This window comes from Nothobranchius furzeri, chromosome 2 (genome assembly GCF_043380555.1).
Source record: "Nothobranchius furzeri strain GRZ-AD chromosome 2, NfurGRZ-RIMD1, whole genome shotgun sequence".
In the NCBI taxonomy this organism is placed as follows: Eukaryota; Metazoa; Chordata; class Actinopteri; order Cyprinodontiformes; family Nothobranchiidae; genus Nothobranchius; species Nothobranchius furzeri.
Genome location: NC_091742.1, coordinates 94,790,306 through 94,816,834, shown reverse-complemented (window position 1 = coordinate 94,816,834; position 26,529 = coordinate 94,790,306). Strand labels below are relative to the sequence as shown.

The window sequence follows — 26,529 nt, the reverse complement described above, 5'->3', positions numbered from 1 at the left end:
GCTTACGGCTGTACTATTTCTAAATGAATTAACGAATGGCCGGGATAGGTTTCAACATAAAATGCTAACATACTTCCGGTCGTCATATTTCTAAATAAAATCCCAAATGCTGTTTCGGTTGAATCCCTCTCCTCACAAACACATTTTTTTTTAATATTACGTAAAATCTATCAATTATTTCTCTATCATTCATATATTTAGTAAACCTTAGTTTTGTTTGTCATTTTTGTTGTGTGTTTTCCTTTACTGTTGTACAACGTGGTCATGATGATATATTCTGTCAAAATCTAAGACGTAATATTAAAAAATAAATGCGTTTGTGAGGAGAGCGATTCAACCGAAACAGCATTTGGGATTTTATTTAGAAATGTGACAACCGGAAGCGTTTTATGTTGAAACCTATCCCGGCCATTCGTTAATTCATTTAGAAAAATTACAACCGCAAGCATGTTAAATGACAATTACATATGAACTACAGAGAAATAATTCATAAATTTTAAGTAATTTTTGTATTGAAACCTATCAATTACAAATGTAAGTATGTTTGCCGTTTTATTTTGTAATGTATCCCGTGCATTTCCCGTCCTGACAGTGGAGCCTCCACCGGAATCAGCCTGACAGTGGAGGTCTGCAGCCAGGTGCTTTTGGAGAGAGGAACAAAAAACATTACGACAAATATTTTGTCTAAAAAACCACCAGCGGAAGTTCTGTATGAGAGCCAGGTGTGTTTTATTCTACTCCAGCAGGTGGCGGTAGTGCACTTTTACGCTGGTCATTGACCACCGGAAGAAGCAGAAACCGGAAGCTGCTAGCAGAGCTAGCTTGTTGTTCTGGTGTGTGAGGAGAATATTTGAGGCTCTGCAGTAAAAATGTCTTCACTTCAGTCTCTGGGAGAGTTGATCAGCTAAAGCGACTAACTGCTGCTGCTGCAGAAATCTTCTCACCAGGCTGTGGAAACTTTCTTCTCCTCCTCAACAACTTGGTGGAGTTCTTTCCAGAACCAGAGAAGATATTCTGCGGTCTTCGTGACAATCGGAGCTCCAGAATCAGGTTGTGGGTGAGAAAAGCTTTTCTCTAGACTTCCTGCCCTCTGGATCTGCTGCTGTTCCTTTGGCCAGAACCAAAGCGTTGGATCTTTAATCTCCTGCGTTGTTCTGAAGCAGCATCTTAATCAGCTCTCCTGCTTTGTTTCTATTGCAGCTGTTAGCTAAACACGGCTAAAGAAAACCTGCTACCACTTCAGGATCATCCATCAGCTGGGACTGATTCATCGTGTGTTCTTCACCACCTGGACCTGGACAGCATGGACACAGGTACTGGTGGATGAATGAATATATTGTCAGTCTATTGTAACCCTGGCATCAGATTAAGTTACCACTTATTCAAAAAATAATAATAAATAGGCCAGACTCTAGGTCCAACAGGATTACCTTACAAATTACCAGTGAGTGGGAAATGGAATAGCTGGATCCAAAGAATGAGCAAAAGAACACAGTTGCACCAGATTTGTAATTTTATATAGAAATATGAAAATAGAACAAAAAATACAGCAGCTGCAATAGACATATAATTAAACAATTAGGCCTTTCCCCCTATATCAGTAAACCTAGTCAGGTTGAGCTCAAAGTCAGTCTTCTATTTGGTCGTAGTCTAGTCAAAAAGAAAGTCTCCTCGGTCTTGTAAAACTCAGGTTCAGTGGTCTGAGTGGTTACCACTGGAATGTTGGCTCAGTATAGAAGAATGATGTTCTCCTGATCGGGATTCAGTTCAGTTCGGGCACAGGCTCGCCATCTCCATCCGGAGAGAATCCAGGACTCCAATCCACTTCAGTCCCGTACCGAGCATAAAAACCTAGCCTGCACAACAATAATGCAATTATTGTTTACAGCTAAATAAAATTCTCATCTCTTATTCTCACAGCTATAGCTTTTACGATCTTTTCTTTCTTCGTCCTTCACATTACCATAGTAACAATTTACATGCATGTACATTTGTTTTCTCAAAATACATTTTGGCAATACATGAAACATGTTTTTAACTCGCGTAACTAATAGTTTGAATCTTTTTTTTTCCAGTTTTTAATCATTTTTTTAACAAGGATTATGATTAGCATGTAACCATAGAGTAATACAAAAATTACACAATAACAATATGATAATCAACAAAACTGATGTTTAAGATCCACATTATTCACATTCATTTGGAAAAATAAAACAAAAATAATTATTTGTTCCCTTCTGTTAGCAGAATTACCATTAACATCCATTAAAATGAACTCATGTGGCTGGCCAAAGTCAATTAGCTTTAGTTAGCAGGTCGCTAGCAGAGCTTAGCAAGCACATGGCGTTAACTCACCAAGATGAGGTATTAGTGTGCTTGAAGCGCCAGCACAGCCACCTGGTTTCTCTAGCGTGGGCTCCACACATCCCACTATAACACATAACCTAAATTAGACGTCTAGAAAACTCAAATACTCTTAAACTTCTGTTCTGTATAGCGACTCACCCAATAAAAGGTATATACGGCTCGACTCAATCCCCTGAAATATGGTTCAGTGCGGCTCCTCTGCAATCTTCCTCCAGCTCTCCAAAGAGCAAAAAACGGCGCCTGAGTCGCTCACCTTGTAGGAAGGCGGGACTAACGCCACTCTCAACAAATGAGAGGGCAAGTTTAACTCGACAGGAGCGTCAACCGGAATCAGGAACAAACTAAGGAATTACACTTCCGTCTTTTCAGACTAAAAGTATTTTCCAAAATTAAAGCATGGAAGTTAGCTGATACATAAAATAAAATGAAGGTGTTTTATCTACTGGGTTACATTATGGTGGGACATTACAGTGAAATTATGAGAATGAGGTTCAATCTTTAAAATAATGATCTGTATATGTTTAGCACTACTGGGGTTCTAAAACCCCCCAAAGCGTTTTACATCAGTCATTCACTCGTTCACAGACTGTTGTAGAACCTTGAAGTTTTAGAGTGAATAGATCTCTCCAATGAATGATTTGTGAAGCCAAGTATAGTGGTCATGTGACTCGTTTTGATCCAAATAGTTTTTTGTTTTGAAGGGAGTAAGGGTTGGTTTATGCTTGCCGCGTCCGCAAGGTTCGCACGGCTACGCGCTAACACACCCGGCTAAATTGCGTCATTTTAACAACCACGCCCCCAGGGCCGTTGCTAGCTATTTTGGTGCCCTAAGCACAAAGGCTTCGTGGTGCCCCCACCCCCCACCCCACCCCGCAGAAAAAACAACACAATAACACAGTATGTGCTAGCGCTTCGCCTTAAATTCTCTTTAATTCTCTTGTATGCACAAACTGCTTATTATTTACAAAAAGTAGGACTGATATTTACATAATATAACATACTCAACACAGGAACTTCATATCTTCCGGCACTCACAGGTAGCAGACGCTTCTGCCTTTTTCTCCCTTATCTGTGGTTTCCCAAGGCTCTTCTTGTCCCGTCTGCCTACAGAGCGCTTCTCTGCATTTCCTCTGCAACCACCTTTCATTTGCAACATGGACTTAATTAGTTGGTCATTCAACGTGATTGATAAGATTTTTTCAACAATGAGAACGGAGGAGGGGGCTCACGCTTGCCCTCAGGGGACACACGCAGCGGGATATGTGTTCGATTCCTGGAAAAAATGGAACATCATATGTCTCTCTAAGCTGTCCATTGAGGACGTCGAAGACATGTGGATATTTGGTCTGATGATCGTTGGATTTCTTCTGATTGGAGTGGGAGGATATCTGGCTTTCCGAAAATCCGGGATGACGGGAGCGATTGGAAGGCGACCCGCAACCATGGACGGCACAGTCCGGGTGGATACCTCACAGACTGGGACGTTGCTCGAGGTGAATCGCAAGCTGGACAATGTCTTAGCTGCGTTACCGGTGTTAGCGCGCAGGATTGATAACATCTCGGAGAGGGTCACCGGACGGTGTGGAGATGTTTAATCACTGAATTGGCTTCACTGGAGGACTTTGAATGATCAATACAGACTTTAAGGCAGAGAGAAAAAATTATCTCCGTCTGACCCAAACAAAGCTTCTGTTATCGAATCTGACGCCATAAGCAGCCTTGGAGCTGCATGCAAACCCCCACGCTGGAAGGAATGCAGACAAATGCTGTGAATCTCTATCCACCCACCCCCCCGCCTTCAGATTGAGGTCTCCACCGAGGTCAACGAGCTGAAGGACTCACTGCTCTCTGTTCTTCCCCATGATCTCTCCCTCCCACCTGTTGGTCTGCAGCTGGTCGATGCGCCGTGAGTGGCAGCTCCCGTTGGAGGCTCCAGGTTCCCGCCCATCCCTGCCTCCCCATCGGACTCTGTTGTTGTATCTGTGCTGTTTGTGCTTACATGTTGAAAGGAGTTTTTTTGTATAATAGAGTTACTCCCCGCTGGGTCTAACTCTGCTATGCCTTTTTTTACCTACCCCCACTTATCCTCATGTAACACCCCTTTCATCTATCTATTAGGTAGCGCGACTCATGTTGCAAATGACTGCAGTCACCAATTCTTGTCATGTGTCTTACCCACGTATGTCTGATCTTTGAATTGCGTGTACTGAAACTCAATTTCGTTTCTCTGTATGTCCTGCACATGTGGTAGAAATGACAATAAATCAATTCATTCATTCATTCATTCATTATTATTTAGAACTATGTAACAGATCCACACAACACAAGCACCGGTTGTGGCACACGTGTTTCTCCAATGTAATTTTCAGACCCAGGACTCACTCTGCCTTCAGAAGTGCTGGCTGTGGGCTGTGCTCGGTCTGTAGGTGTGCTTTACTTTGTAATTCCTGGTCAGGGCTGGGTGATGTTGTAGAAGGTTCAGACGTGATGGCTGAGCTCTTGAACTGCTGGTGGAGGGCTGATCTGAACTTTTGGCGTGAGCCCCTCCTTGAATGTACTTGTTCATTGAGCCTGCATTCAGACACAAAAAGATAATTTGTCATATTCATTCTATAATAAGATAAAAGTTTTAAAACATGGTAAAAAAAACTGCAATAGATTATTTATAGGTTTATATTATAAATCACTGGCATGTGACATGACTAAATTCAAAACTATTTAACCTTTATTAAGGACTAGAGAGGCACAATGTACACAGTTTATACACAACTAGAACATTCTGAATATGAAGGGAGGAGGTTAGCATAATGGACTTTTTTCTTCAAATTATACCATCAGCAGCTGATGTTCCCCTTGGCCCGTAAATGTTTATGAAATATAAATCAACATTGAGCAAATAGCTAATTAGAAAATAGGTTTATCTAATTTTTCATGTTAAATGTCAGTTACATAGCCTATAGGCCACATGGGCTATTTAATAATGATATAAGTCATGTCCATAGTTAACTCATGATTAATCACAAACAGCCGCTTATTTAAAAATAAAACGTCTTACTTTACCTTGACGGTGTTTTTGTCCTTCCTGTTTTTGTGATATTTAAGTATTTGGGTGGACAAATATGATTAATTTGTTTATTTCTGTTTCAAAACAGCACAGATGGGCCAATCTGACCTCACAGAGGAAACTTTATTCTACTTGAGAAAGATGTTTTAAGATGAACTTATTAAAACAAAAAAATCTTCAAACTCTACAAGGTTTATTTTTAGATGAACAACCTTTAACACTGTTCAGACTTATTTTTTGATACAAGTCGCATGAACAGGCTGAATAAAAGGATATTTCCCTTTGTTGCATTTAACTATTTCTGCTTCTTTAAAGAAGTGCTGATTCAGAAGAGAATAACTGCATTTAGGAAGACGATGACTTGCTACGTTTTTTTCTCCAGCAGTAAAAAAGCTCTAAAGCTTCTCTGAGTTTCTCTCCCTCTCAGCCTCTCTCACTCAGCTACTGATGAACGCCCGGTAGGCGGACGGGAGGCTGCGGGACAGAGTGGCGCATTATACTTTTAACAGACTGGAGAAGCAGAGAACGAAATCTGCCCAAACCACGCAGATAGAGTCAAAATGTTAAATGTACGGAAGCAGAGAACGAAAAACACCAAATAAAAGGCAAAATTTGACCATAAACAGATTAATTAACAGCAGTAACAAGTCCAAATTTAAGCTAGGTCAAACGACCCTCTGAACTTGACCACACGTGTTTAGAATTAGGAATAGATAAAAAAAAATTTAAGAATTTCCATTTAAATACTTGTCTTACCTGCAATCGAAGCAACAGCATCATCCCGCTGTTTCTTCTTTTGTCTATTTACTGCCCCGGACTCCTGCAGCCTTTTCGAAGCCATGACTGTGCCCGCTGCGCTGCATCCTCCGCGCGTGGGGGGGATGACGGTGCGACGTCCATCTCCTTTCCGTTTTGTGTTGTTTTCTCTCTGTAAACATGCTGTTAACTTGCTTTGCACATCTTCTAATTTAAATCTGTCTGTATCATAGACATATTATTTTTTTCGTAAGCTTGCGTTTGGTGCCCCTCCCCCGGCGTGGTGCCCTACGCGCTGTGCGTGGTGTGCGTGTGCGAAGCGCCGGCGCTGCACGCCCCTCTACCGCGCCTCCGCACGGCCCAAACTTTCCGCACCGCGCACCTAGGAAATTTTCTTACCACGCGGACGGTTGGACGTGGAAAAACATGGCGGACTGGCAAGAACTAGTACGGCAGAGGTTCGTAAATACAGACATTTGTACGATTCAGCTCTCAGAGATCACCGTGATCAACATGTTGTTAATAATTCTTGGAGAGAAATAGCTCGCACTGTCAGAAAAGACGAGCACGCTGTTAAAAATGCTGGAATGCCATGTTGTAAACAGTAATTTCTACTTCTACTATGGTGTAGTGTCGGATGCATGCTGTAGAGCTCCACGCTGCCCCCTACAGTTTGGGAGAATATTGGCTCACCGCAGAGACGAGCCGCATGAACCATAAACGCTGCAAGTTGTGAAGCGCGTTCCATCCGCGAGCCGCATCACCAAGCGGAAAGTAAATGTGTCAAGCATAAACCAAGCTTTAAAGTCCCAAAGTCATCGTCACACACTGGTGAAGTTACGTGCTGCATTTGACCCGTCCCCATGGGGAGCGGTGAGATTAAGCTGTGGGAACTATTTGGTCTTCTGTCGGGTTTCAGTCACTACGAGAATCAGTCAGAGACAGGAGAGGTTATCATCTTGTTCACAACCTACCTTTGTTGTAGCGTCAGTCACGCATCATCATTTGACCAATCACAGTTGGGGAGACAGCATGCTGCAGACACGACGGCAGTGGCGCTGACAGCACGTATGACTGCTGTTGCTTCAGCATGTCGTCGTGGTTTAGAGCTTAAAGGCCCAGCGTGTAAAAACATTTGACTCTTTAGCGCCACGCAGTTCAGAGTAAGTATTGCAGCTCCGGTAGCCCACACTAGGGTTGGGCTGTTTTTCCATTCGCCCACCATTAGTCCAATAAATGATGATGGACCGTGGTTTGTGCATGTGACTGATTAAGGTATATATACATATATATATATATATATATATATATATATATATACCTAGCTCATACCACATAATTATGAACCTCACTTACATCTGCACTGTTTAAAAATGGACTTCACAATTATCAACTTCCGTACTATTGAGGTTCTTTTTTAAAATGTTTTTCTAATTTTTTTATTCACCCTGTGTCTTATTGACTTTTAGCTGTTAGTTTTGGGAATTTTGTTGTATTTCCTTTTTATCTTTTATCTATGTTCGACATGTTTGTATAATGCCGGTTTAATTAACTAACATTTTTAGTGTACGGCGCCTTGTTTGGTTGTAATGCCTTGTTGAATGCGCTTTATAAATAAAATTGGATTGGATATATATATATATATATATATATATATATATATATATATATATATATATATATATAATATATTATATATATATATATATATAATATATTATATATATATATATATATATATATATAATATATAATGTATAACAACAATAAATCTCCCAAAATGCTAATTAGTAAGATTCCTTTGCTTTGTAGTGCTCTAGCCTGCTGAGAGCTTAAAAGTGAAAGATAGTTACTGACAGCAGCTACATCTAAGTGTTTATTCATTTTTCTTTAGACTGAATAGTTGCTGATTTGATCTTGGAGACGTTTCTCCTCACATAAGCTTCAGATCTAAAGCTTGGGTTGTGAGTAGGAGGCTTAGAAGTTCTGGTCAGAAACAAACACGCTGATTGTGATGGAAGTTTTTATTGTTCCTAAAGTAGAAATCTGTTTTTATCTAAATGAAGTTCATGTTCTTGTTCCTTTTTCCCACATCATGTAGCCAGTATCACTCATGGTGTAAATATAAAGGTATGGTGGTCTGTAACATCATGTGTCTGTGTTTCCTACAGATGTTCCACAGCTGGTGCTGGTTAAAGAAGAAGCTCCTGAAGAACAGAGTGCTGGTGTGGACCAGCAGGACCCAGAACACCTCCACATAAAGGAGGAACAGGAGGAGCTCTGGACCAGTCTGGAGGGAGAGCATCTCTGTTTGAAGGAGGAGACTGAAGCTGTCGGGTTTCCTGTTACTGCTGTTTCTATAAAGAGTGAGGATGATGAAGAGAAACCTCTGGTCTCACAGCTTCATCAGCAGCAAATAGAAGACAGAGATGTTCCAACCAGCAGCTCAGCTGACCAGATGGCAGCAGAAACTGGTGGAGGAGCAGGAACTAGCAGGAACCCAGATGTGACCCCTCATGAACAAACATCTGATTCTTCAGAGACTGAAGTTAGTGGAGATGATGATGATGATGATGATGGTGATGGTGTGAATCTGGACTCTGAGCTGTCCGACTCTGGGTCTGAAACTGGAGAAGAAGATGATGACTGGAATGAGAGCAGGTGTTCTGAGTCAGATGGTAAGTCTGTCAACAAGTTCTTCACAAGTGGTCTCTCCAGAGACACGTGAGGGAGACGAGTCATCCAGCAATAAGGTCTTCAGGCTGTTTGGTTCATAAGAAATGTGTTAGAGTGAAGCAACATGTAGACTCGTGCAGGAAAGTCCAGAAGAAACCTAAATCATTTAGTCATGATGAGTGTGGAGAAAGGTTTACTACAAATGTAAATAAACAAATCACATGAGAGTCCACACATAGCAGCTGCTGTTCCAGAGTATGGGCCAGCCTCATCCCACCCATACTCTGCTTCTGGCCGCTAACAAGATGGCGCCTGTGTTTGGAATAGCCACAGGTCCGTTTCCACATTCCCGCCTGGCCACGGGGCAGCGCTGTGTCTCCGTCCATGTTTCCTCGGGTCTGTTTATCCTGGTTCTTCAGTGGTTTCCCTTCCTGTTCCCTCCATGAGTGGACTTTACACACCGTGGATCTGACCTGCTAACTCCAGCTGTTTCTGCTTCTGGCAGGATCCTGGTGTAGGTACCCAGGAGTCCAGATGCTGCAGGATGAAGTGTAGAGCCATGCTGATGGTGTAACGTGATGGAAGTGGTTACTTTTACTGAATGATCAATAAGATGTGATATTCCATCTAATTATAAATGATCAATCTTATTGGTCTTTGAATATTTGATTTAATACGACCTTAGGAACACACACTTCATATTAATTCAGACAGAGTCAAGAATATAGTTTATAAAAATTAGTTTAATTCTATATTTCTAAACTAATGATTACATGACTGTTAGGGATTTTATCAATAACCCAATACCTGCAGCTGGAGAGAGAGGAGAGACAACAAGCAGACAAGTCACCAAACTGCAATCAGGGGCAGAAGCTCAAGGCAACTGCCCCGAGTTTCTGCTCTCAGAGTTCATTTATAACAAAGATGAGACTGTGTGTGCGTGTGCGTGTGTGCGTGTGCGTGTGTGTGTGTGTGTGTGTGTGTGTGTGCGTGTGTGTGCGTGCGTGTGCGCTTTCAGGCATAGAATAATACATTCGGTTAATAATAAACATAACATTTCCATAACATAATCCCTCCTGTTTATCCGAATAGGATAACCAAACAAAAAGAAAACAAGAACAAATAAATTAATCAAAACCTTCAAAACCTCTCGATTCACTGCGCTTCTCTCTCCAGCTCTTCTCAGTCTGGCTTTTCAACTGTTTATGCAGACCTCTTAATCAGCTGATGTGCACCAGCTGCCCTGTGGGGAGCAGCAGCAGGCCAAAGGGTTCCAGATAATGGCTCCCTCTGGTGGGGGAATTTAGCTGAATCATGGGCTTCACCTCACAGGATGAACAGAGGGAGATAAACTCATCAGCCCAAATACAGGGGGCTGTAACATGAGTGTGAATTAGTCTCATAAAATGTTTAAAAATATATGATGATCCCTGATCATTTTTGTCAGGCATATTTTTTCGTTTCTCTGAGCAGAGACTGTCTAAACGTCATGGTAGAAAATAGTTTGCATTTAGCAAAAAATCATGTTGATGAGTTTATTTTAATTATTCCAACAAGAAGTATGTAAATGCCAGAGCAGGTCACTACAGACCCCACAGACGGGAGGGGGGCATTGTAGTTGTCACCTTTTTCCACACCCCGAGTTTGCAGGTATGTTACCACCAGCGTAATTAGCAGTCTTACTGTATTTACGCTTATCCTTAGCCAGCTGTTTCAGGTAGGATTTAATGTCGCCCGCTCTGGTCCCAGGTAAACATTTGACTATGGTTGCTGGAGTCTCTGCCACGTTTCTGACTATGGAGCTGCCAATTACCAGAGTTGGGTTGTCAGTGGGTGCATCACTGAGTGACCCCAGCAGGGTCTAAAAAAATCCGGTCACAATCTATTTTTATCTGCCAACGTTTGCTGCAGTTACGTTAATCACTTCAGACAAAAAGTTGGGTTGGGCATCGTTTGAATTTGAACGATTCTCCTGTTTCAATTCCAGTTCCTAACGATTCCTGATTCTTTCAAGGTCAAAAACATTACATTTTTCAAATGAGCCAACTAACCACAGGTCCTACTTGGACTTGAATTTTAATTCTATGAACAATAACATCACCTTTGTTTAGACTAAAACGTTTTCAAAAGAGAAACTAAAGAAAGACCGTCAGTGTGTTTATTTCTGACCATAACTCACAGCCTTCTACTCACAACCAATGTGAAGAAGCCTCTAGGATGAGAAGAAAAACATCTTCATGATAACAAGAAATGTCCAGCTGTTTTTATATTAAAGCTCAGGATGATCATGTCCAGGATGACAGAGAATCTTCACCTAATGCAGGAAATGTGAGCAGAAGTGGAAGAAATCTAGGTCACAGCCCTCATTTGAAGACATGAGGTCTGCATGGTTCCTATCAAATGGCTGTAAAAAAGGCAAAATCCACGTTTTTATCTGATATTATTAGCTCTAATGAGCATAACCTAAGAGTACTATTTTGTACCGTGGATGAGATTTGAAATCCTTCGTGTGCAGGTGGACTTAAAGTCTCCTCGACTACTGCTGAGAGGTTTCTGACATAATTTATAGGCAAAACTGAAACTATTCAAGCTCAAATTCCCCAGCAATTTAGTTTTATTGATGAAGAAATCTGTTTTGATTCAACTACTTTAAATTCTTTTGACTCTGTATCCCCAGATATGTTGGATGAAATTGTTGGAAGGATGAAACCATCCAGCTCTGCACTCGACATCATTCCATCCTCTATTGTTAAAAATGTTTGGCCAGCTATTTCAAATATGGTTCATAATGTAATCAACTCTAGTCTGCAGTGTGGGCAAGTTCCAGAGTCTGAAAAGAGCTGTAATCAAACCCCTTCTTAAGAAACCCGGTCTTGATGTCTCGGTATTATCCAATCATCGACCTATTTCTACGCTGCTATTTCTTTCTAAGGTTCTTGAGAAAGTCGTTTTTAAGCTATTGTCAGACCATTTAGATAATAACAAATTTAAGAAGTTTTTCAATCAGCTTTTTGAGCAAAGCATAGTACTGAAACTGCACTTGTGAGAGTGTTCAATGATATTTACCAATATACTGATTTCTCTTAGATCTGACCGCTGCTTTTGATACTCTTGATCATGTTATACTTCTCAATCGACTGGAGAATTTTTTTGGTCTCTGGTTCAGCGCTCTTCTGGATGAGTTCCTACCTGGCTGACAGGTATGTGACTGTTAAGATTGGTAGCTTCTGCTCAAGTATAGTACTATAGTCGGTCTCTATCTTACAACGCTGTTGCATCTTTTAAATCAACTGTTCCATCTTTACTGTCCTCAGCATCTCAGAGGAACGTAGCAGAGGGCAATATTTTCAGTTCTAGCCCCTCACAAATTGATGCCCTAGTTCATCATGTTAATTTCTCTTTACATGTGGCATTAGATGATGTTGCCCCTTTATAAAAGAAGGTAATTAGGGACAGGAAGTTGGCTCCCTGGTTTAATTCTCATTTACGAGCCTTAAAACAAAACTCATGGAAATTGGAGAGAACATGGCGCTCTACGCACCATGAGGAGGCCAACCTATCCTGGAAAAATAGTCTTGTGCTTTATAAAAATAAGCTTCAACAAACTAGAACTGCTTATTTCTCAGCACTAATCGAGGAGAATAAGCATAATCCCAAATTTCTTTTCAGTACAGTTTCTAAACTTACACAGAATCATAGCTCTGAGCCATCTATTCCCTTAGCCCTCAGCAGCAATGACTTCATGGGATTTTTTACAAGTAAAATTAATTCTATTAGAAACAAAATCTTGATCAAAACCCGCTCCAGCACAGACTGTATCCCCAAAATTCCACTATCTCTGCTCCGCTCCCGCTTTCCGCTGCCGCTCGCTTCCCATGTTCGTCATGCTGGCTCAGATTAACGAACGCACTTTGTGCTGAGGTTTCTGTCTCCGGTTAGCTTCCAGCTAAAAGGCTACAGCAGCACTCTCCTCCCAGTCCCACCCTGAGCTGCTAAAGAGGGCCTGGAAAAGTTCCCCCACACATCAAAGTGATTTTTCATTTATGAGCTTTTATAACCTTGTTAATCAGGATAGTTGATATGCTGCTGCACATAAACTGTCAGTCAGAAGCTCTGCTAGCCGGTTATCTTAGAGGAGCTAGTTCAATTTGTTAGCTTGTTATCAGAATCATAGTTGCAGTTTCATCATCTGAGCTGCTTTTTAAGATCTAGGTAAACTTGTTCAATTTGGGGTTTAAAACAAATGTTTTCACATATTTTCCATGTAGTTTTTTTTGCCAGTTCCTCTTCTGAAAGGTAGACAATTGTTTTTCTCTTTCCCTCCGAAAATCTTAATTTTCTCCTAGTTTGGCCCAGCACAGTTCACTTCCCAATTACAGCAACAGCCTTATATCATAACCACATAAGTGGAGAAAATGTTCAGTAGCAATGAGAGAATTTGCTGTTGCATTTAAGTGATGTTAACTATTATTTAACATTTAAACTTATTTTCTGATTTTTTTATTTATTCAAAAAACCCTGGTAAGGGATGTTTTTCTGTATTTGGAGCATCAGAAAAAGTTTTATGGTGGAGGTGATGTTTTAAAGTCACTGAGAAACTGCATGCATGCAGTGTGTTTTTTTGCTGCTAATACAGTAGCAGGTGCAGCTGCTAATACAGTAGCAGGTGCAGCTGCTAATACAGTAGCAGGTGCAGCTGCTAATACAGTAGCAGGTGCAGCTGCTAATACAGTAGCAGGTGCAGCCGCTAATACAGTAGCAGGTGCAGCTGCTAATACAGTGGCAGGTGCAGCTGCTAATACAGTAGCAGGTGCAGCTGCTAATACAGTGGCAGGTGCAGCTGCTAATACAGTAGCAGGTGCAGCTGCTAATACAGTGGCAGGTGCAGCTGCTAATACAGTAGCAGGTGCAGCTGCTAATACAGTAGCAGGTGCAGCTGCTAATACAGTGGCAGGTGCAGCTGCTAATACAGTAGCAGGTGCAGCTGCTAATACAGTAGCAGGTGCAGCTGCATATTTTTGCAATAAAAATGTTATGTTGTAATGGAATTCATGCATTAGTTTTTGTTTGCTTTGAACCCAGAGCAGACGTCACACGCCAGAAGACATCAACACTGCATACTATTTGCAGTGTTGATGTCTTTGTTCATTTATCGTGAGTAATATCGATATCGCAATATTAAGCACTGTTATCGAATATCGTAGGTTTTCCTAATATCGTGCAGCCCTAATCTAAACCTTCAACTTGCATTTTGGATCCAATCCCAACCAAATTATTTAAAGAAGCATTTCCTTTGGTTACTGCCCCCATTCTAAATATAATCAATCTATCCTTAGTAAATGGGTATGTACCAAAGGATTTTAAGGTTGCTGTAATCAAACCTTCACTTAAGAAGCCTTCTCTGGATCCAGATGACCCAATGAATTATAGACCAATATCTAACCTTCCATTTTTATCCAAAGTCCTGGAGAAAATAGTGGCCATCCAAGTATGTGAGCATTTAAACACTAATGCTCTGTTTGAGGAATTTCAGTCTGGTTTTAGAGAGTATCACAGCACTGAAACTGCATTAGTGAGAGTTACAAATGATATTCTCATGGCCTCAGATAAGAATCTTGTGTCTGTTCTAGTCTTGTTAGATCTCAGTGCTGCCTTTGACACAGTTGATCACAATGTTCTTTTAGAAAGACTTGAACATGTTGTAGGGATCAAAGGAACAGCGCTAGGCTGGTTTAAATCCTACCTGTCTGACAGATATATATGCTCCCAATTGGTAAAATCATTAGTCAGCATGGGATAAACTTCCACTGTTATGCTGATGATACTCAGTTATATTTATCCATTAACCCTGATGAACCTAATCGTTTGGGTAGACTACAGGCTTGTCTTGAGGACATAAAAAAATTGGATGACTCTACACTTTTAGCTTTTAAATCAAGACAAGACAGAAGTTCTCATCTTTGGACCAGAAATCCAGAAAAGGAAATTGCTTAGCCAATCGCCTGACCTGAATGGCATTACATTAATCTCCGAGAACAAAGTAAGGAACCTTGGTGTTATCTTTGACCAGGACATGTCATTCAAATCCCAGGTTAAACAGGTTTGTAGGATTTCCTTTTTCCACCTTCGGAATATTGCTAAGATTAGAAGCATCCTCTCCAGGAGTGATGCTGAAAAACTAGTTCATGCACTTATTACATCAAGACTGGATTACTGTAATTCATTACTCTCAGGAAGTCCACAGAATGTAGTTAAAATGTCTTCAGCTTGTCCAAAATGCTGCAGCTAGAGTTCTGATGAGAATTAAAAAGAGAGATCATATCTCTCCTGTCTTAGCTTCCCTACATTGGCTACCTGTTGAATTCTGAATAGATTTTAAGATCCTTCTTCTCACATACAAAGCTCTTAATAATCAAGCTCCATCATACAGCAGTGATCTGATTGTTCCATATGTTCCTAACCGAGCACTTCGCTCTCAGACTGCAGGTCTACTGGTGGTTCCCAGAATATCTAAAATTAGGATGGGAGGCAGATCTTTTAGTTATCAGGCTCCTCTCCTGTGGAACCAGCTCCCAGCTTTAGTCCGTGAGGCAGACACTTTGTCTACTTTTAAGAATAGGCTTAAAACATTTTTATTTGATAGGGCCTATGGTTAAAATCTGATGTTAGCCTAAATCTGGACAAGTGGGGGAGTACATGGAGGTGGAGTGTACAGTCGGTAAAGACGGCTCTCCCTTGCCCTGCCTCCAACATTCCTCCATCTAAATAGGATAGATTATCCAGAGTTATCTCTGTAGTTATGCTGCTATAGGATTAGACTGCTGGAGGATACACTGACCACTTTTCACACTCTACTGGTTTCTTCTACAGCAGGGGTGGGCAATTATTTTTTCCATGGGGCCACATGAGAAATAGAAAATATTGTGGAGGGCCAGGCCAAAAGGCTGAAGTCAATTATGCATAATATTAATGGTATTTCTTTATAAAAAGCAGTAAATACCATCGTTTTTTCAAGCTGGTAAGAGTAGACTATATGTTATAAATGAGCAAAAAGGAAAAAGTGAGGTTGGCTTACAAAAATGTGATTTATTCAAATTTCCCAAGGCAATGGTAAACAAAGTGCGCATTTGGTTTTTGTTAAACATTTGTGACTTATATTAGTTAACAGTTTCAATCACATTCACTCCAAAACACATTTTGAGTTTCAAATATTGTTGGAAAGAGGTTCTTAGCATTCTACAGACACAAAGTATTGTCTGTAAAATAAAATCACTGAACTGTGATCTTGAGAAAGAGGTTTCACTGCTAGTTGCCTACATTTGTGGTCCAAACACCTTATTTTGTGTTTTTAAGCGATTTTTTTTCTTATTCAGTGAGAGAAATCTCTCTGCTGGGCTTTAATGAGTGCATCAAAGTCAGGTTGAATGTCTGAGGTGGAGATGCGAAGCACAGCTGACAAATGATCATCAGTGAGAGAGGATCTATACCTGGATTTTGTAAACTTCATCATTGAAAATGTTTGTTCACAAATGTAGGAAGAGCCGAAGAAAACCAACATCTTCTGAGCATGTCTCCTCAGGTTTGGAAAGTTCTCCTCCTTTAAGAGAAGAGTAGAAATCCAGCAGAGATCCTGAATCTCTGCTTTCAAGTCCCAAACCCTCTTCAGCACTTTCCCCAGCCTGAGCCATCTGACAGCTGTGTGGAGTCCTCCAAAAGAGTGACAACCTGTCTGTGATTCATTGCCCGTGCCCTGATGAAGTTTATTAATTTAGTAACAACATCAGTAACATGGTTGATTTTTAGCACTGACTTGCACAACACATGTTGGTGTATAATTCAATGCAAAAACACCTATTTTTGATCTGCATCGATTTCTGTCACTTTTATCTTGCATGCGTTTCAAAAGTCCGACATTTTTCCCTGTAAGATTTGGACAACCGTCTGTTGTGACACCTGACAGTCTCTCCCATTTCAATCCCAGAGTGCCCGTGCACGCATTTACCTCTGTAAAAACATCACTCCCTGTCGTTGTCCCTTTCATCGACCGCATTGCTGCCAGCTCCTCTGTGAGCTCCGTTATCCCCCGGACAAATACGAGCAGCTGGGCTGTGTCCCGGACATCACAGCTCTCGTCTAAGGCCAATGAGAAAAAGGCAAAACTTGCCACTTCACGTTGCAGCTGAAGCTCCAGGTTCCCCACAAGTCCACAACCACTAAAACATTATCCCTCTCCTGATAATAACTTTTTGCTTTCCTTGACGTTGAATGTGCTACTGCTAGTTTATCCGTTTAATTATCGATTCACCAGGATAAATACAATAAAGTTTATCTTTCACCAAATAGAATATTTACTAAGACATCACAATATAACCATAGACACATTACTTGTATTTGTGTGAGCGTGTGCTTGTGTGTGTTAGTGCTTGTGTGTGTGTGTGCGTGCGTGCGTGTGTGTGTGCGTGCGTGCGTGTGTGTGTGTGTGCGCGTGCCTGCTCTGTCTTCTCGATCCCCAGTGAGTCGTGGAGGATGGCTGCTTATACTGAGCCAGGATTCTCTGGAGGTTTCTTCCCGTTAAAAGGGAGTTTTCCTCTCCACTGTCGCTTTATGCTTGCTTAGTATGATGATTGCTGTATAGTCAGTGACTTGATGCAATTTGCTGGGTTCCTTATATAGGAAACATTATTTCTGATTGGCTTAATGAACTCACCTAAATTGGAGTGTTTATCGTGTGAAGTGCCTTGAGACGACTCTTGTCGTGATTTGGCGCTATATAAATAAACTTTAATTGAATTGAAGCGATGCTCCCCTGAAATATGGGGTCCCACAGGGCTCAGTACTTGGTCCTCTGCTTTTCATTTTATATTTGCTCCCTCTTGGGGCCATCTTTAGGAAATATGAGCTTGACTTTCATCTTTATGCTGATGACTGTCAGGTCTGTGCTTCTGTTAAAGCTAAGGATTTAGCTCTAAGTTGTCTTCGTGAGGTTAATAATTGTGGTTGGGTTGTAATTTTCTCCAGATTAGTGAGTCTAAGACTGAGTTTATTATGTTTGCACCAAGTGGTGCTCCTGTAGTTACTCAGTCTCATATGATGCAAAGGATGTTGTGTCTAATTTTGGTGTTAAGATTGATTCTCAGCTTAAATTTGTTGTTCAAGTCAATAATGTGGTTCAAGTATGCTTTTTTCACCTAAAGAATCTTTATAAGTCTTTTTGATGAGGAATCGTTTTGAGAGGCTTATTCTTGCATTTAATGCATTTTGTTTAGACTACTGCAATTGTCTTTACTTGGGTGTTGATTATGGGTGTATTGCTAGGCTGCAGCTAGTTAAAAATGCTGCAACCCATCTTTAGACTGACACTGGTCGATTTGATCATATCACTCCAGTTGTTGCCTCTCTGCATTGGATCCCAGTTCAGTTCTGTGTTGAATTTAAGATTTTGGTTCTGGTCTCCAAATGTGTAAATGGCCTTGCTCCTAGCTCTTTATCTGGAATTCTAGTGCCATATGTCCCATCTTGTGGATTAAGGTCAGCTGACCCAGTGAGCAGAACTAACTGTCATCACAAGCTGCTGATCTAGCAGCATGATGCTCATTATTATTTTATGGGTTGATGCTCTGTGTTTGTATTTCTGCAGCGAGCCTTACAGTCTCACCTCTTTCCACCCACAGTTTCTTCTTAAAACACGTATTACATTTACTGTGTTGATGCATTTTAACAAGCTTCCTCCGCGCCGTGATTTCATTGTAGGATACAAACTTTACAGCACTCTCACGGAGTAAAGATTTGGCAGATATGTTTGATTACATTTTTGCCGCTGCGCGTCTACAGTGTTAGGGAAAGGAAGGGAGGGGCCGACGTGATGCTGCTGTCAGGGTATCTCTAGGCTCCACAGTAGCAGCGACGGACGGCTGGTTTGACCGGATCTGAGAGGCGTTAATCAGAATTTGCAGATAGCGTTTTTTCCTTCTACCAATCGCATAGTGATGTCTGGACTTAAAAGCAAGTCATTAGATTCATAGTTTTTTGTTAAAGTAATGCATTACCATGAATAGTAATGTGTTTACCAACATTGGTTATGTATATTACTGATTGCAAAAACACCCCTAGGTCTTTTGTCTTCTCTTTTTACTGAATATTTTTCTTTTATATATTTCTGCTTGGTTCACTGCAGTTTCAAGGAAGAGAGAAGAGACGGATGAGAAACCTCTGCTCTTACATTTCCACAACCATCAAATGAAAGACGGAGGTGTCCCAACCAGCAGCTTGGCTGGGCAGATGACAGCAAAAGTTGGTGGAGGAGCAGAAACTATCAAGAACCTAGATCTGGGTCCTAATGAAAAGACATCTGATTCTTCAGAGATTGAAGTTAGTGGAGAAGATGAAGATGATGTGAATCTAGACTCTGAGCGTTCAGACTCTGGGCCTGAAACTGGAAACGGAGACCATGGCTGTAATGAGAACAAGTATTCGGAGTCAGATCTTAAGACCGTCAACAAATCATTTAGCTGCCCTGTGTGTGGTATACGGTTCCTCCACCAGTGGTCTCTTCAGGAACATGTGAGAGTGACAAGTCATTCAGCAGTGAAGTCTTCAGAGTGTTTGGTTAATACAAAATGTGTGAAAGAGAAGCAACATGGAGGCTCATGTAGAAAAGTCCAGGAAGAACCAAAATCATTTAGTTGTGATGACTGTGGAAAAAGATTTAGTCTAAAGTCCAATTTAACCCGTCATATGAAAGTCCACACAGGAGAGAAGCCTTTTGCCTGTGAGCTCTGTGGATACAGATGTACCCGAAAGGGAAGTTTAAAGACACACATGAGAGTCCACACAGGAGAGAAGCCTTTTGCGTGTGAGCTCTGTGGATACAGATGTACCCAAAAGTCACATTTAAATGATCACATGAAAGTCCACACTGGAGAGAAGCCTTTTGCGTGTGAGCTCTGTGGATACAGATGTACCCAAAAGGGAAGTTTAAAAACACACATGAGAGTCCACACAAAAGAGAAGCCGTTTGCCTGTGAGCTCTGTGGATACAGATGTACCCATAAGGCAAATTTTAACACACACATGAGAGTCCACACAAGAGAGAAGCCGTTTGCCTGTGAGCTCTGTGGATACAGATGTACCCATAAGGCAAATTTTAACACACACATGAGAGTCCACACAGGAGAGAAGCCGTTTGCCTGTGAGCTCTGTGGATACAGATGTACCCAAAAGGGAAGTTTAAACACACACATGAGAGTCCACACAGGAGAGAAGCCGTTTGCCTGTGAGCTCTGTGGATACAGATGTACCCTAAAGGGAAGTTTAAAAACACACATGAGAGTCCACACAGGAGAGAAGCCGTTTGCCTGTGAGCTCTGTGGATACAGATGTACCCTAAAGTCAAATTTAAATGATCACATGAAAGTCCACACAGGACAGAAGCCTTTTGCCTGTGAGCTCTGTGGATACAGATGTACCCAAAAGGCAAATTTAAAGAGACATACGAGTATCCACAAAAGGCTTGAGGGATTTATTTAACAACAGTACTTCCAAATGTACTATTTAGTTTTTTTACAACCTTAATTTTAGTCTTGTACCTCTCAATCAATCAAAGCTTTATTTATAAAGCGCCTTCCGCAACCCTGTCAGGAAGCCCAAAGCGCTGAACATGGTATAGTTGTAGGTTAAAATATTGAATAAGTCAACAATAAAAGAAATTCAAATTACAAAATACAAATTGCAAAATGTAAATTACAAGATAGATGAAACATTCTGGTAAAGGACAAATGTGTGAAACACATTTGGATTGAGTGTACCAATGAAAACTGTGAAATGAATTCAACATAAAAGAGGGCCAAAATCGAACGTGTTCTGGAAACGCCAAGCGTTGGAGGTGTGTTTTTAGGTGATTCTTAAAGACTGGCAGAGAGGGGGACAGCCTAACTGAGGGTGGCAACTGGTTCCAGAGTAACGGTCCTAGGACTGAGAAAGCCCGGTCCCCACGGGTACGACACCTAGAACGGGGGACAGCAAGCAGGCCTTGTTCAGAGGAACGCAGAGCGCGTGATGGGGAATGTGTATTCAGGAGAGTGGCCAGATAGGGGGGACCACCACCCTGGAAGAAATGATAAACAAAGACGAGGATTTTGAATTGTGAGCGATAGCAAATCGGAAGCCAGTGCAGAGAGGCCAGAACTGGACTGATGTAGTCCCGTTTCCTGGTCCCAGTCAGGAACCTGGCGGCGCTGTTCTGCACAACCTGTAGGCGACGCAGTGTTGACTGACACAACCCTGCATAGAGAGAGTTGCAGTAGTCAAGCCGAGAAATTACAAAGGCATGCAGTACCCGCTCCAGGTGGGCTCTCAACAGCATATGCTTGATTTTTGCAAGGTGTCTCAGGTGAAAGAAACTGGACCGGATCACAGAATTGATGTGAGCATCAAATTTAAGTCCTACATCAAGTTTCACCCCCAAACTGGTAACAACTGGTTTTGAGTATGTAGAAAGAGGGCCAAGATCAACATAACGATCCACAATCCTGCTGTTGGGGTGAAAAACAATGAGCTCTGTCTTTCCCTCATTCAGATGTAGAACGTTGGCCATTAGCCAAGACTTCACCTCGTTAAGACAGGACACAAAGGACTGAATAGAGTGACCTTTCTCCTGACACAATGGAGAGTAAATCTGGCAATCGTCAGCATACAGATGGAATGATAGTCCATGTTTACGAAAGATTGACCCCAGAGGAAGCAGATAAATGGCAAACAAAAGAGGACCAAGGATCGACCCCTGCGGGCCCCCCAGCGGAGCCCCTCCCAAGAAGAAAAAACATCACCCAGTTTAACACAGAATGTCCTGTTGTGGAGATACGATCTAAACCAATCCAGAGCTGACCCTTTGATCCCAACCCATCGTTCCAAGCGATCGAGTAGAATCGCGTGGTCAACTGTGTCAAAGGCTGCTGTCAGGTCTAAAAGCAGAAGCAGCACAGATGTTCCCTGATCTAGTGATAGATAGATGTCATTTAGGACCCTCAGTAGAGCAGACTCTGTGCTATGGCCAGACCTGAACCCTGATTGGAAAACCTCAAACAGATCAGAGTCAGCTAAATGTGAGACCAGCTGCTGATAAACGACTTTCTCAAGCAGTTTTGATGTAAAAGGCAGGGTTGAGATAGGCCTGTAATTTTCGATCACAGAGACATCAGCACCGGGTTTCTTCAGGGTCAGCCGAATAACTGCTGCTTTCAAAGCAGCTGGGACCACACCTGTGCTGAGGCTCCCATTGATAATCTGACCAAGTGAAGGGCCAAGACACTGAAAGGCAGTCTTCCAGAGACGAGGCGGCAGAACATCAAGTGGAGAGCCAGATGGCTTCTGCCTCGCAACAAGCTTACTCAGCTCAGAATAAGAAACTGTATTGAGGGAGCTCAGGGTGGGTGGTAATGGATGAACTGGAACAGGGTCAACAGCGTTACCAGAAATGACTGCTCTAATGTCTGACACTTTATCTACAAAGAATCTGTGAAAAGCTTCAGAGTTTCCAGCAGCTGTAGGAGACATGGAGCTAGGCTCCTGATACACCAGAACTGAGTTTAGCGTTTTGTAGAGAATCTTAGGATTATTGGAGTTTGTCTCAATGATGTCTGCAAAATAGGCCGTTCTGGCAGTCCTCACAGCATCCTGATAAGCAACCAGTGATGTTTTGAACAACTCACGCGAGACCTGTAGGCCATCCTTTTTCCACTTTCTCTCAGAGGATCTACACGCCCGCCTGCAAGCCCATGTGACATCAGAGAGCCATGACTCCCTCCTAGGCCGAGACCTGCACAGTTTGAGAGGGGCAACCACGTCCAGGACCTGATTACAAAGTAAATCAAAGTGTTGTGAATAGTGTTCAATGTTAGATGGATCAGGGTCAGGGGCGTCGGACTGGGGGGGGAAAGGGTACCGTTTACCCAGGGCCCACTGCAGGGAGGGGCCCTGAGACAGCTTTGAATAAAAATGTTTTATTGTTGTTGTTTTTTCCCCCCAACTTACTTAATATCTTAATAAACTTCCCTTTACCTGGATAAAGAGGTTAAGAAACAGAGTTTCGCCTTAAAAATAATAACTGAATAATCTCTGAGGCATCTATCACCCCTTAAAAATGTGCAAAGTGGTTTAGTCCACACCAGCGGCCAGGGGCTGCACTGCCGCATGTACAGCTAATGAGATCGCAGATGCCGACAGCCAGAGCTGGAGGCAGGAGAGTCAGTCATGTCTTTTCCCAAGAAAGGGAAATCTGGCTTCCAGAAAAGAAAAGAAGGAGGAAAAGTTAATTGAACAAAAGCAAGTAGAAGGAAGGTGAGCAGCAGCAGCAGAACACAGTTTTAGCTGATATTAGCTAGCTCTCAGAAGCTGCATTCATGTTAGGTGTTCAGTGTTAAACGCCTTTAATTTCACAATCAAGATCAAATATAAATTAAAGCTGCAAGCAGCGTCGTTCGGCCCTCGCAGCGAAGCTGCTCGCCCTCCTTCCGCACCCCCTCCGCTCCGTCCCCGACGCTCTCCAAACCCAGCTCCGCGCTTCTCCATCCTGGCCGGCAGCCGGGGGCACCAGGGAACGTCTGGCGGAACAGAAAGTCAACCACCCCGACACCAGAAACCGTGAACGGCCTCCTCGTCCACACCTTACCCTGACTCAGCATCCCCTCTGAGCCCACCATTACACGTCTCACCACTAGGAGATACTCTATCTTTACCACACTGGTGATGCGATGTTCAGTCTCGGGCAAGTCGGAGGCTGTTTGTGGAAGTTACAGTCAAACGTAAGGTCACAGCGTCACGTCAGAAATCGCCATGGCATCAAAGCCCCTGCCTTTCTGAAAAGCTATCAGATCTGAATGGTCATTACAACATCATGAAGACAGTGCATGACCTTAGTGTCATCTTGACTAAATTAGAGGGAACAAATATGGGCATTTCACCATAAAACAATAGACTTCCTGTAGTCAGGGGGCGGGGCTAAGGTGATGTCAGCTGTCCACATTGTCACTGTCTTCAGATGTTGTCAGTGATCACATAGACAAAGTATGAAATTGATCTGATCATGCACATGGGAGTTGTTAAGTCAAATAAGGTAATGGCGACTGGTCAAAGTTTGAGGCTTAGCCACGCCCACACCTTTATACTTATTTAAAATCCGACGGTTGAATTTTTTCCTCTATGTCTTAAGAGTATATAGCAGAAGTTTGAAGGTGATCGGTGGAAAGGGCGAGGAGATATCATTCTCCTAATAACGTGTGCGAAAACCACTAAATTGAGTACTTGGAAAAAAATGGCCGACCTCCTGTGCGACATTGCGCTTGGCTCCAAGAGACTTTTTTGTAGGTCCTGATACACTACATTAGTGTTCCAAATTTTGTGATCCTCAGTCAAAGCATGGCTTGGGGCTGACTGTTTTAATGGTCCTAGGGGGCGGTGTTTCAGAAAATAGGCCACACCCACAAACTTCAGCTGTCCAATTCTATTAGGGGTCAGAGTAGGATCACTCATCAGAACTTGTGTGGCGATGTCACAATGACTGAAGAAATGAGAGACAAACGTATTTCCATGGCGTGATGGCAAATTTCGCCATGCTACCAAAGCCCCGCCTTTATTCGAAACCTGCCAGTACTATAGACCAAGTGACGTCAACTTGTCTGCTGCTATTTGCCAGTGATTGCTGGTGATTGGTTAAAAGGAGTCCAATAGGGAGCTGTGAAAAAAAGAGTGGCGTGGCGACAGGTCAAAGTTTGAGGCTTAGCCACGCCCACATCTTTATACTTATTTAAAATCCGACGGTTGAATTTTTTCATCTATGTCTTAAGAGTGTATAGCAGATGTTTGAAGGTGATTGTTGAAAAGGGTGATGGAGAATCCTTATCCAAACAATGTGTGCGAAAACCACTAAATCGAGTACTTGGACCAAAATGGCCGACTTCCTGTGCGACTTTGCTCTTGGCTCCAAGAGACTTTTTTGTAGGGCCTGAGACACCACATTAGTGTACCAATTTTTGTACTCCTCAGTCAAAGCATGGCTTGTGGCTGGCAGTTTTATTGGCCCTAGGGGGCGCTATTTCAGAAAATAGGCCACGCCCACAAATTACAGCTGTCCAGTTCTATTGGGGGTCAGACTAGGATCACTGACCAGACATTTTGTGGCAATGGCACCATAATTGAAGAAATGAGAGGCAAACTTATTGCCATGGCGTGATGGCGAATTTCGCCATGCTCCCAAAGCCCCGCCTTTATTCGAAACCTGCCAGGACTAAAGACCAAGTGACCTCAACTTGTCTGCTGCTATTTGCCAGTGATTGCTGGTGATTGGTTAAAAGGAGTCCAATGGGGAGCTGTGAAAAAAAGAGTGGCATGGCGACAGGTCAAAGTTTGAGGCTTAGCCACGCCCACAACTTTATACTTATTTAAAATCCGACGGTTGAATTTTTTCCTTTATGTCTTAAGAGTCTATAGCAGAAGTTTGAAGGCGATTGGTGAAAAGGGCGATGGAGCATCACTCTCCAAACAACGTGTGCGAAAACCACTAAATCGAGTACTTGGACCAAAATGGCCGACTTCCTGTGCGACTTTGCACTTGGCTCCAAGAGACTTTTTTGTAGGTCCTGAGACACCACATTAGGAAACCAAATTTCGTACTCCTCAGTCAAAGCATGACTTGGGGCTGACAGTTTTAATGGTCCTAGGGGGCGCTATTTCAGAAAATAGGCCACGCCCACCGGATGTTCACATCACATTTTGTGGGGGGCCGAACTAGGATCACTCCCAAGAGGTTTTGTGGCGATATCTCTAGAAATGACGAAATGGGAGGCAAACGTAAGGCCACATCGGTACGCCTGACTTCGACGCGCCGCCACAGCCCCGCCTTCTGCAGAAAACTCCCATAAAGTGACGCCAAGCAACCCCAACTTGTCTTCAGTTACCTGCTACAAATTTGGGGTGATTAGTTGAAAGGGCGAATTTTGGAAAATTTCCCAGTAAAATTTGACCTTTTAAGGCCTGAGGGGGCGGGGCTTATGTGACATCATCAATCGACCATTCATTTGTCTTCGTGGGGCGATGCCGATTGTCCATAGATAATTACTTTAACTGTAACTCTTTCATTTATGAAATTAAAGCAATTTGAATTTTTTTGGTGAGTGCTTGAACTTTGAGGCCTGGCCCCGCCCCTTCAGTATTTACGAAAAGTCAATTTTATTTGCTCATTTGATTCATCCATCGCTTCTGTTCGATCGCACACTATTTTTGAGACAATCGTGCGAAAAATGACCAAACTGTTCAACCAAATGTAGACCCTAGAAATGGCCAAAACGGGGTCAAAATGGCCACTTTAGTCCAAAATGGCCGACTTCCTGTTTGATATTGACCATCGGTGCAAGAGGCTTTTCTGTGCGTATTGTTGAGTTCTACAAGTGTACCAAATTTCATCGTTCTACTATGAAAAAAGGTCAAAGCAGAGGGGTATTTTTAATTTTCTAGGGGGCGCTGTCGAAACATTTTTTTACCAACTTTCACGTTGCCAGTGAAATACGTAAATTTCACGCACTTTCTATATTGGGCCAGAATTTGGTGAGTTTTTGGATATGCGAAGAACCCCTAAAGGCCACCCAAAGACGCGGAAGAAAAAAAAAAAAAAAAAA

At 42.3% G+C, this 26,529-nt stretch overlaps 1 protein-coding gene across 2 annotated transcripts; it reads left to right on the top strand.

Annotated features, from left to right (window-relative positions):
• Positions 1-837: 837 nt before the first annotated feature.
• Positions 838-20,588, top strand: LOC139066216 (gastrula zinc finger protein XlCGF57.1-like). 2 transcript variants are annotated; one of them, XM_070548397.1, is made up of 4 exons: positions 838-1,057; positions 1,201-1,313; positions 8,359-8,865; positions 19,038-20,588. In XM_070548397.1, the coding sequence occupies exons 2-4, from the start codon at positions 1,304-1,306 to the stop codon at positions 20,387-20,389; spliced, it is 1,869 nt and encodes a 622-aa protein (XP_070404498.1). In that variant the 5' UTR covers positions 838-1,057; positions 1,201-1,303; the 3' UTR covers positions 20,390-20,588. The 2 variants fall into 2 exon arrangements, with proteins under 2 accessions (XP_070404498.1, XP_070404499.1); XM_070548398.1 differs by having other exon boundaries at positions 852-1,050.
• Positions 20,589-26,529: the final 5,941 nt, after the last annotated feature.